Source organism: Sardina pilchardus, chromosome 4, assembly GCF_963854185.1.
Source record: "Sardina pilchardus chromosome 4, fSarPil1.1, whole genome shotgun sequence".
Lineage (NCBI taxonomy): Eukaryota > Metazoa > Chordata > Actinopteri > Clupeiformes > Clupeidae > Sardina > Sardina pilchardus.
The window spans coordinates 27331175-27343473 of NC_084997.1; the positions used below are offsets into that span (position 1 = coordinate 27331175).

At 40.1% G+C, this 12299-nt stretch overlaps 1 protein-coding gene across 1 annotated transcript; it reads right to left on the reverse strand.

Moving 5' to 3' along the window:
- Nucleotides 1-792: 792 nt before the first annotated feature.
- LOC134078921 (uncharacterized) lies at nucleotides 793-12010 on the reverse strand. The gene is made up of 5 exons (XM_062535087.1): nucleotides 11901-12010; nucleotides 6712-7083; nucleotides 6016-6078; nucleotides 1200-1316; nucleotides 793-878 (listed from the first exon to the last, which is right to left on the reverse strand). Exons 1-5 carry the CDS (start codon nucleotides 11929-11931, stop codon nucleotides 793-795), a joined length of 669 nt encoding a protein of 222 aa, XP_062391071.1. The 5' UTR covers nucleotides 11932-12010.
- Between the last annotated feature and the right edge of the window lie 289 nt (nucleotides 12011-12299).

The window sequence follows — 12299 nt, forward strand, 5'->3', positions numbered from 1 at the left end:
ATAAGTCTCTTATCTGTTTCAGATCTGATTCCTCTGATTCCTGTTGGAAGTCAGTCGATCAGATATCAGGAAGTATATCACTTAAAATGCAGTTAAGTTTCAGGACTGATGAACCCCAGTATTTATTGGCAGTTACCAATCAAATGAGAAAGCGTGTATGAACACTTTCATTTTATTTGTATGACTCATAAACACTCCTCTAACGTCTGCACCTTCCCCCACCCCAACCACACACACAGCCAATAAATTGCCCTTCTTCACTTCCTCTCTGTAGCCCAGAGGAGGAGTACCCTCACAGCTACAGTACATTAAGTTTGCTTGATTAGTGCGTAAGGTTATAATACCGCAATCAGCTTTGGACTTCACTCTCTTTAGCAGAAGCTAGTTGTCATGAAACCATAGATTTGCTTACAAGCGTGGCTCACGCGGAACTAACATTTTGAAACATCTTCTTTGACATGCTGCATTGATTAGCGCACACCAAGCACACGACAAGTGACCATCGGAGTTCATTCAACATTGGAGGGTTTATAACACACTACCACTTAGCAGTAACGGGTTCCCTTAATATGGCGGATCCTACGCATGTGACATAAGGTGCTTACGTCTTGACATCCTGGTATTGTTCACTGACATAAGATTTCTTGAAGTATTACCTTCTAAAGGTATAGGTGACTGAAGTCAAGAGCTCCGGTTCTGATACTGAAGAGCCCGGTGCTGAAGTTTCTCCACACCCTTATTGAAGAAGTGAAGTACCAAAGTGTTGTCCTCTCCACTGTCCTCAAGTGTTAACTAGTAGACCTGTCCTTCAGAGGGGAGATGAAGCAGCACTGACTGGCCCACTGTGGCGTTGATCTGGAAGGATCTAAGAGAGACTGCTGTGGATGTGAACAGAGAATCAGATTCAGATTCAGAGATAACAAGTGGTGAAATGTAAGCCTGGTTAGCTCACTGACAGTGTAGAATAGAAGAAATGTAAATAAAACAGATGAAAGATTAAAAACATTATTTACGTAGGTAACCCGTCCTTTTACAGTCCCCTAGGTATTTACCTAGTAAATAATATGGTTTTGGTATATCATTAGGTAATTACCATAGCTAGCATGAGGGTAAGTACAGGGAAACTACATGATGAGCCTGGACTTCAAGGTCCTCCACAACCGTATTGATGAAGTGGACCAACAAAGAGTGCTCTTCACTGTCCTCAGCTGTTTTCCAGTAGACCCGGGTATCCTTCAGAGGGGAGATGGAGCAGGGCAGCAGCACTGACTGGCCCACTGTGGCGTTGATCTGGGAGGCCATGCTGAGAGGGAGTGCTGTGGATGAGAACAGAGAATCAAAGGTCAGAGAATCAGATTCAGATTCAGAGAGATGTATCACATACACAGTTATAGCAAGAAGTGAAATGTAAGGCAGGTTAGTAATAAATGATAAAACAGATAACATTAAAAGCAGGATTTAGGTAACCTTTCATTTTACAGTCCCCTAGGCATTTACCTAAATATGAGGTACATTTTGGTATATTTTTAGCCAGTTAATTACCACCGCTAGCATGAGGGTAAGTACAGTGAAACTACATGTGAAATACTAAAAATAAACTTCTGAAACAACACAATGACACTACACGGGTAAAAACCCTTGAGAACACGTGGTACACACAGGGAGAGAACACACCCACCCACACACCAACACCACATCAAATGTAATTTGTGGTACATCTAGTTTGCAATAATTACCAGCAGATAATACATTATACCTTATCCCTTTATTTTTTATGTCTGGCATGTCTGACAAAGAAATTAAGAGAGAGGGGGGAGTTTAAAAAGTACCAATGACTCACAGACAAATGACAAACAAGAGGAAAGTACAACGATATGAGAACTGTGTAGGATTTACCTTTTACTTTAGTGTGAATGTAATGTCTAGTTTCTATTTGATGACACAGAGCAAGAGAAATGAGAATGAAACAAATGCCACAAATGTGAAGAAGGTGCAGTGTGGTTGAAGAGTTTGGGCAAAAGGCCCTCTGATTGCCTACAAATTTACTGTCTCACTTTTGAGAATTACAAGCATCTTCATTATTATGTGTTGTTTGCCCAATCAGTTATGGGTGCAAGAGCAAACACAGCAAGACATTAAAAACATTAACATTAAAAAATGTTTCCTCATATGGAGACAGATTTTACTGTAAAATTGCAATGAACAATTTGCTCATGAATGATTCAGTTATTCACACACATACAAGACCTAAAACCTTTTGTCAGGTCCTTTTGTCAGACAAACACAGAGTTGAGAGACACACACACACACTCACGCATGCACACTCACAACGTGAGACAAAGTTAAATGTTGAACCACCATCATATTCCACATTCTTTAGGAACTCACTGTCTCTGTGTCAGTGTGTTTCTTTGTGTGTGCACCCGCATTAGTGAATCATAGACCAGACTCACCAACACTTCGAACGCAGTACATTATTGATTTTAAGGAACTCACCAAAAAGCAAGATCATAAGAATGCAGGTCATCTTGTTGGAAATCCAATGAGTTAAGAAGAATGACCAGCAATAACTCTCTCTGATCTGTTTCAGATCTGATTCCTCTGATTCCTGATTCTGGAAGTCAAGTCAAGTCAACTTTATTTATGTAGTACATTTCATACACAGAAGTCATTCAATGTGCTTTACATTAACACAAGTGAACAGAAATGGCTAATAAAACCACAGATGGGCAATACTATTGCCGCAATAGTCAAATAATAGTAATAGGTAAAACACTTAAAACAACATAGTTGAAGGAACTTACCAGGCACTTAAGATAAGGACTGAAGAACGCCCATATTTCTTGGCAGGCATCACTGAAATGAGTCTAAACTGACAAAGCTTCTGTGTCTGAATATGTGCCGTGCCAACCCCAACCCCACCCCCAGCACGGGCACACACACACACACACACACACACACACACACACACACACAGCCTAAAAATAGCCCTACTTCACTTAGTTTCTGTGGTGCGTAAGAAGCACCCTCACAGCTAAATGAAGTTTCCGTAATCATTGTAGGTTATAATACTGCACTACTTGACTGGGCAAAGGAAGAAGAGCAGCTCACACAACAAGTGGCATGGCTGGTCACCACTCAGAAGATGATAACTATGTTAGGCGTCTCTGGAAATGTTTTCAAATGTTTATTTATTTACGATGCATTATTCATTCACAAAGAAAATTGATGTCCTTAAAGGTTGGATATGTCCTCATTTCTTTTCATTTAAGACATTAAAATCAATTTCCAAAAGATTATTTTATATTCATCTTTATAGTCAAATTTAGCATATGTTCCAATACTTATGGAGGGCACTGTATACTGTACAGTAAAAATAAAATATTTTTGTTGCTAACACAATATGTTTTATAAAAATGATCTGCTCCTAAGAGTGGCCATTGCTCATCTAATGTTGAATGTCAGAATAAAGAGATTCAAAACTTGCCATAATGATACACCACAATTAACAAAGAAAAAAAGTTGAGGAAGTCCAAGATTTTTTGAGTCCACATCTTTTCTTAAAAATACAAAGGGAATGGCATATTCTATGGCCTCTGGTGGCCATGAAATGCACTAGTTATGAAACCCAAGATGTCAGTGCCATGGCACTATCTTGTGGCCATGAAATGTTTAATATCTACATTAAGGCAATTAACACTAAAGCACTTTACCTCTGTCGCACATACGCTGTTTGTTTATCAAGTAAATAACGATGTCCGTAGACAAGGTGAAGTGTGTTGCATGATTTTGTGAAAGTATGATGTATTGCAACATCAAAGCAAATCAAATGTGTAGCTTTTTATGTCTTATTCCATCGAACTACAATTCTGCTACCCGATCCGGCAAACTTAGGCCTACATAGTGCGGTTATAGCCGATATGATGGCGGCGAAGTGAATGCAGAAGTGCCGTTCACCCTGTTACGAGTTGATTAACTACTGACATTATTTTGGAAACATTACTCTAAGGTACAAACACCTATTTACTGTAGTGCTGCTTTAAGTTACAGTACGAAGACGTGATTTTGAAAATCTTGTAGTAATCTTTCTATTTTATTGAGGATTGATAACTTTGATGATATGGATGATGTATCCTACATAATCCGAAGCAGACCAAAGATGAATATACCAAAAGTAGTCACTCTAAACTGCATGAGGAGGGAATCTTTAGAGAAGACAGAATCAACAGAGGCATTTTGAGGCAATACACTTTCAGATCATGACCAGAGACAATTTGCAGACAAAAAGAGTGACAAACAAAGTGAGTAGGCTACTTCAGATGTTTTCATGTTTATTTGCAAGGGCTCAGAGACTAAACAATATGACTGTAAACACATTTATGGTGGGTTCAACCATATACAGTATCAACAAGTTCAACAAGATATCATGCACTCACTATCACACAGTTTTCACGAACATAGGAGAGTATGTCTTGGACGGCTGTTAGCCGAAACGCGTCTGTCTTGTTCATGCTTTCAAGTTAAATAAAGTAGCCTAACAAGATTATATTCGAGAGTGCGTTTATTTTGCTTTAAACTAGTTTTTCTTTTCACCCAAAGACTTTAAAATTCGGAGTTCGAGCGCATCTGCCTTTCTGATCTATGTCTTGGATGGGCCATGGTGGGGGCAGCCGTGGTGTACTGGTTAGCGCATCGGGCTTGTAACTGGAGGGTTGCCGGTTCGATCCCCGACCAGTCCACCATGGCTGAAGTGCCCTTGAGCAAGGCACCTAACCCCTCACTGCTCCCCGAGCGCCGCTGGTTGGGCAGGCAGCTCACTGCTCTGGGTTGTGTGATTCACCTCACTGTGTGTTCACTGTGTGCTGTGTGTTCACTAATTCGGTTAAATTGGGTTAAATGCAGAGAACTGAATTTCCTATTTCCTATTTTCCGTTAGCTGTGCCGTTCACTGTCAGCTTCTCACATTCCCCAGCTTCTAGTTCATGATGGGCTTTTCCATTGGCTTCAGTAACTGTAGAGAGATAATGAGGTGCATGATGATTATTATGCTGATTATTGTTCACTGTGAAGGACTTTAAATGGATTCATGGGTAACTGATGGAATGCAGGATGCAGAAATCTTACTTGTCATATTTCCAGTCCGCCTTTGAAGAGCTAGGTAAAAAAAAATGGAAACATTCCAAATTATTATATTTAATTATATTATATTATTATTATTATTATTATGTAATTATTTATAAGTTATATTTTGTAAAACATACCAGTTAGTGTAAATAACTAACCAATAATAATAATAATATCTAGCCACACGTTTTTAAATGTGCTGTGTTACTCTCTGCCTCAAATGGTTGCTTTAATGTATGATAAGACACGTACTGTACTGCACTGCACACACATTTGGTAAACATTAGTACCGTAAGTTGTGCTTTGGCAAGTGACAGTACTCATTAAAGTATCTCTAGAAAAAGGAAGAGACGAACTATCACCTTTGTAGAGACCCACTGCCCCACAGGCAATCAGCAACAGAAGAGCCACTATCAGCAGCACTACAGCCCAGCATGGGAAGGACTGAGGGACTGGAGCTGTAGACTCTGTGTCTGATATAATGAGAGAAAATATAAAGACGCTGAAATAAATGATACAAAATGACTGCTGTAATGTTAAATTAGCAACTATTACACTTGAGCTATTATTACTATCTAGTATATTATTATCATACTATTATTATACTACCAATAACTACTTCAAGAGAAGAAACAAACTTAAAACACTATGAATGAATGGTCCCTTAGAGTGGCACAATCAGTGAGTGAACAAACTATCAGGGACTGCTGCTGATAAGAACGGAGAACAATCTATGAAAGAATAAACAATATAAAATATGTACATTACTGTGTGTGTGTGTGTGTGTGTGTACGAAAGAGAGAGGGAATGTGGAATAATGAATGAATGAATGAATGAATGAACACATTAACAGATGAACAGAAGAAAAGAAACAACACTGCCATATCTCACCAACATCAGGCTTTGGCAGCGTGATAGGGGGGTTGATATGGGAGGTATTACTGAAAGGGACTGCTGTGGATGTGAACATATAATATAGATAATATAGATACATATATATTTTAAAAAGACATATAAAGAAATAAGAAAAGAAAAGAAAAGTAAAACGTAAAGAAAAGAAAAGAAAAAAACATCCATACAGTGTGTGTCCTATCATGCAGTGATGAATCAGGGTTAGAAAAGATAACAGAAACAGTGAGGGCATTGGGTGTGCCTCAGGTAAAGGGTTAGTCCATTAATCCTGTATGATGGGAGACCTCGAAGGTTGAAGGAATAGTCGTTAACTATCACTATAACGATAAAAGCGTCCACACTGACCAACAATAACAAAAGTATCTCTTTGTATTGATGAATGTGATGGGGAAAATGCGATGGATTCTGATTGGCTGTCAGCTTAAAATCGCTCCCCAACGATATCATTCTTCATGTCGTTCCAGTTATAGTTTATTTGAGGATGTTGCCATTCATATATTTGTTGCTGTTATCATTATAGCCAACCAAGCAGTGGTATTAAGTTATTGATAACTGATTGAAGAAAAGCAAAAGATTTAAAGCTATGAATGAATGAGTGAACAAACAAACAAACAAACAAACAAACAAACAAACAATCCATTGATAAGAAATAAAAACAACACTGCCATATCTCACCAACATCAGACGTCTGCAGCACGGTCAGAGTGATGCGGCTGGATTCTGTCGCATCCTGATTTGGCCTGGACCAAAGGCAGTATATGGTGGTTTGGTTGTCCATCTCTGTCACGTTTCTCAGCTCCAGACTCAGGTTTCCAGCAGCCACCTGACTGAGGTCCAGAGCAGTGCGGTTCTGATACTGAGGAGCCTGGCGTTCAAGGTCCTCCACACCCATATTGATGAAGTGGAGCACCAAAACGTTTCCCTTACTGTCCTCAGGTGTTTGCCAGTAGACCCGGGTGTCCTTCAGAGGGGGGATGAAGCAGGGCAGCAGCACTGACTGGCCCACTATAGTGTTGATCTGGGAGGCCATGCTGAGAGGGAGTGCTGCTGATGAAAACAGAGAATCATAAATCAGTCTTCTAAAGAAAATTAGGAAAAATAAAGTATGCCATTTCTACAGTACAGACACTACAAAACTGATCTGCAGAACTTATGTATTCATTCAGCCTGTTTGATGCTCATTGAACTCAATGCAAATCAAACCAGCTAAAAGGCTAACTGAAAAAAGCACCATGCCTATCTCTAGGTATGGTGAAGGGCTATTTTGATTCCAAAGGCCAAGGGAAATTTATCAGGAATCAGGATGCATAATATCCTGGATCCATGAAATAGCTGACCTATAAAAATAAAAACATATAAAAAATAGTGTGTTTGTGTGTGCGTGCGCGTGTGAGTGTGTGTGTGTGTGTGAGAGGGAGAAAGAGAGAGAGAGACAATAGCATGATATTAAGCTATTGTTGAATGTAGGTTTAAAACAGACAGTAACACCCACATACAGTCTGGTGAACTAATATGACCTCTATCTCACACAGATGTGAGCTTGCACTAGTGAAAGGAGGTGCCTGGCAGAAGGAAGCCACGCAGACATTTTAGACAAGGAGTCTACAAGGAAGCACTGTGAAAGTAAAAGTGTACTAACCCCACATACAGTATGGTGCACACAGGTGGAGAGCACACCCACACACACACACACACATACAAATTAAATACCACTTCAAATGATGACGCAGAGCAACACAGAGTGTCAACAACATGTGTGTCACTGAGGGTTTATGAGGGATTCCTATTACCAGTAGAAACGTCAGGTCCGCGATGCTTCAGTGTGTGTGTGTGAGTGTGTGATGTGTCTTTGCTAGAGGAAACTCTTAACTCCTCTTCACTGAGACCTCAGACAGGCTCTCCCACATGACCGCACAGGAAGTGATGTGGAAGTACAAGGGTACTTACCCTTGAGAGCACGTGGTGCGCACACTTCAAGAACATGGCCACACACACAAAAATGAAACATCAAAGCAAACATATTGAGCTGTGAAGAGCGACACAGACACTGATGTGTGTGTCTGCCATGCCGTTACTATAGCAGTGCTTTACCCATTCATAGGCTGCACTGACAGTGTATTGAAATATTAAGAAAGACATAATGCATGTTAGTCCTATATTGTTGCCATAGTTGAACTTATACCATGATAAGATTTTAGGCCACACAGCCAAGCCCCAATATTGTATCTGTGTTCTACAATTCATAGAAAGTCATGTCATGTTTATGGTCCTGGTCTTGGTCTTGACTTGGTCTCCCTCTGCTTTGGTCTTAGTCTTGATACCCTCTGGTCTTAGTAATGACCTGAGATTAGTTAGAATCGATGAGTTGGGTCTAGTGTGGCAAATACTACACCCAGGACAAGCTTGACTTGTAATGTGCAATCTAAGAATAAAGAATATAAAATGTGTAGTGTGATGGGAAACTCTCACACAGACACAAACTGTGAGAACAGTAACTATGCAGTGAGGGAATGCGCTGAATACATTTCATAAAATGTGTCCAATTCCCCCAATCCCCTGCAAATGGATTATGTCCTTATCATCACTAGTGTGCCAATTTACCTGCCTCAATGCCCATGTATCACAATTTCCATAGAAAAACACAAATAGCAAATCAAAATGGCATAACTACTGTAGGTCAGCACCTGCATCACCACACACACACACACACACACACACACACACACACACACACACACACACACACACACACACACACACAGGGCTACTACAAGAAACTCACCAAAAAGCAGGGTCATAAGAAAGCTTGACATCTTGTTGGAAATCCAAAGAGTTAATAATAAGACCATGGGCTACAATTACTCTCTTATCTTCCACAGTCACAACTTATATTTCAGACCTAATTCCTCTGGGGGAAGTCAGTCTATCAAATACCGAGGCACTTAAGATAAGTATTAAGACCGAGGAACCCCATCTACAGTATCTTGGCAGGTACCACTCAAATGAGCTTACATTAAGCAGACAAACCTTCTGTGTATGGTGTCATTCTGTGTCTTCTGTCAGTTTCACAGTCCAGTTTCGGTGGTGGGGGAATCCCCTCTACCAGCACAGCAGCCTAGAAATCTAGACACCCCTATAAATCTAATTTGCTGCAGTGGGTAGTCTAGGAACTCCCCGTTGATTTGGGAGCTAGCCAATTTCAACGACGGCCGGGCCAATTACATCATGTATGTCGGTGGGCGGGCTTACGCCGTCCAGAAGCTGGGACCGTTAAGCATCCTGCTACTTGAAAACAATTTGAAAGACAACCGTTTATCCCACTCTTCCGATTAAGCCCTGCTTTGGTGAGTTCCCAGACTCTACATCTTGATGTGGGTCTGAGGGCAATAGACTATTCATGATACAACATATACTATACTCAGTGTTGGCTGAGTAGGTAGAATATAAAAATGTGCCTACATGACGTGATTCCACAGTCGAAATACTGGGTTTTGTGTGTGTGTGATAAGATACTGTAAATGCCAAAAGGGCACTGGCAGATTCGATAGGTAAATACTGTATATTTGCGTGTTACTAGGATTTTGGGGTGGCCAATTGAATCTCAAGGGTGGCCTGTGCCACCCGGAGCCACCCCTCTGGCTATGCCCCTGCAGTTGAGAGACTGGTACAGTAGACCCGTAATTTCCTGACTATTAGCCGTGTCTATTTTGCAAAATTTCTTCAGCTATGAGGTTAATACAGGGGGGCAGTCAATATTGTGTTGATATGCTTTTGTTTCTTTTAACTTATAGAATATTATTGTCCCAAAGGAAATTTGTCTTGGACTACATTGCTACATGCTGCTAACATAAAAGTAACAAACATACACATATTATGACATACCTGCATACACAAGCATAACTTGCATAAAACACTGTCCTGTGGCTTATACACAATGCGGCGTATATGTGGGAAATTACTGTAACAATGCCAGTCTCCATTACAAACAATAATAATCAAAATAATCAAGGGACAAGATAATGTAAACTATGCTGCTTAGCAATAGTGCAGTCTTCAAATGTATGGATGACCTCGGTAAAGTTGGAAAGAAATGGACAGATTCGAATGAAGTAGGCTATGGATTATAACGAAGCGCGCTCGTTTGAATCGGCTTTGGAAGAGTTAGACTTGGGGTTTTCTTTGAAGGTTGAGCAGAAAGAAGCACTCAAGTCATTCGTTTGAAGTCAGTAGTTTGAAAGACACCGGTTCATCCCACCCACAGGCTTCAGCTCTGTGAATGGTCCAACTCCAGACTATAGTTTGGCTTGCCAGGCTCATGATAATGTCCAAATAACATTATCATACAGTATTTTTGCATTTGGGGAAACCAAACTATAAAACAAAATAAAGAAAACACTTCTACTATAATACATCACAATATCACATCACATCCACCCCCCCCCCCCCCCAGAGCAGTCATTCATCTTTCAGATAATGTTTATCCAAATAAACAGCAACCAACACCACACCAGTTATGTGTTTAATCAGCATTTTAGCTCACTAACAACTATGAAACCTTTATCTGTTATCTTGCTTTATTACAGCAATAAACAATTGGTCAATTATGTTCCTCCCACTCCCCTCCTATTGGCCAGATTAATCCCTGATTAATCAGTAAAGTTTCTCTGCACAAGACGGTAAACCCTAGTCTGATTTTCACAATACTAAGCTCAATCTTTTAAGATTGAACATCTGTCTGGGGAGGCCGCACTTTGTTTCTACTGCACTTCGCGTCGCTTAAGTTCCGTTATCGTCACGTCACCAGCCAATACCGTGCCAGGACTAGAGTATGACCGTTTCTGATTGGAGCCAAAGGTTCTGGCAGTAAACAGAGGAGATACTGTAGATCTGCTGGTTTCTAGCCTGAGCTGTCGGGCGAAATTCTAATTCCCCGGAAGTTCAGGCAGGGTTCACCCAGCCTATAGGTAAACACAGGAGAGTAAATGCTGAAACAAATGAAAATGAAACAAATGACAGGAAAACGTGTGTTGCTGAGAGAACGTTGTCGACAGGAAGTGGTGTGATTCCTCACATCTTGTGAAAGTAAGTACAAGTGTACTACTAACCTACTAAACAATAATAATAATAATAATAATAATAATTAAACACATCAAAAGATAATGATGCAGAGCAACCGATATGGAGACCAATACATGTATGTGTCACTGAGAGTTTATGATCCAGAAATTCCCTTTACCAGTAAAGGTCAGGTCAGTCAGTATCAAAGATGTCAACAAACTCTGCTGTTGCTAAGTTTACCAGCCATAAATAATAATTAATGGTAACACTTAACTTGAAGGTATCTACATAAGAGACACCGTCATGACACATTATGACCTGTTTATAATGTTTATGACATGTTCATGACCGTGTCAAGTCATTTTTGTGCAAATTCAGTTAAAGTGTAACTGAATTCAGTGGAACTGAATTAATTTGCAAACTCACAAAGTCAGAGCTTTCATTTTTTTTTTTAAATCAGAGCTGGTTCTAGCAGTGTGAGTCCACTCTCCCAGTGTATTTACATGTTGAGATGTAATGACGTAAGCTAAAATTGATACAGATTTTAGAACACACAGCCGAACCTCAATGTTCTACATTAAAAGTTGATTGTGTTGTGTTTGTTTCTAGTCTTGATTACTGTATACAGCACTACTGTATGTGTTCTTTGCCCAGTCAGTTAACTGTACAATCCAGCACTGATGACACATCACACATACTGTATGAACACTAATTGTAACTGAGGCATTGATTGCTTCTGAGTGATTCACACACTTATTAATACAAAACCAAAGCCTAGAACACATTATTCATTCTGAGAAACTTACCAAAGAGCAGGATCATAAGAATGCAGGTCATCTTGTTGGAAATCCAATGAGTTAAGAAGACCGTAACCAGCAAACTCTCTTATATTTGACAGCCACAGCATAGGTCTCAGATCTTCCTCTGGAAAAAGTCAGTCTAACAAATATCAGGAAGTAATATCACTTACTTAAGCTAAGTAGCTTAGGACTGAGGTTGTAACCACAAACAGACGTTTCAGTCTGCTGAAGCCTGTCAGTATAGTGCTTGATAGGTGACCTCAAATGAGCATGATCTTAAGCTGACAAAGCTTCTGTGTGTAAAGAAACGCTGTGCATGCACCTCATTGATCTTCTGATTAACACACAGCACAACACCTCCCACACAGACACAAACCCCCATACAGATGCTTCCTCCACTTGACT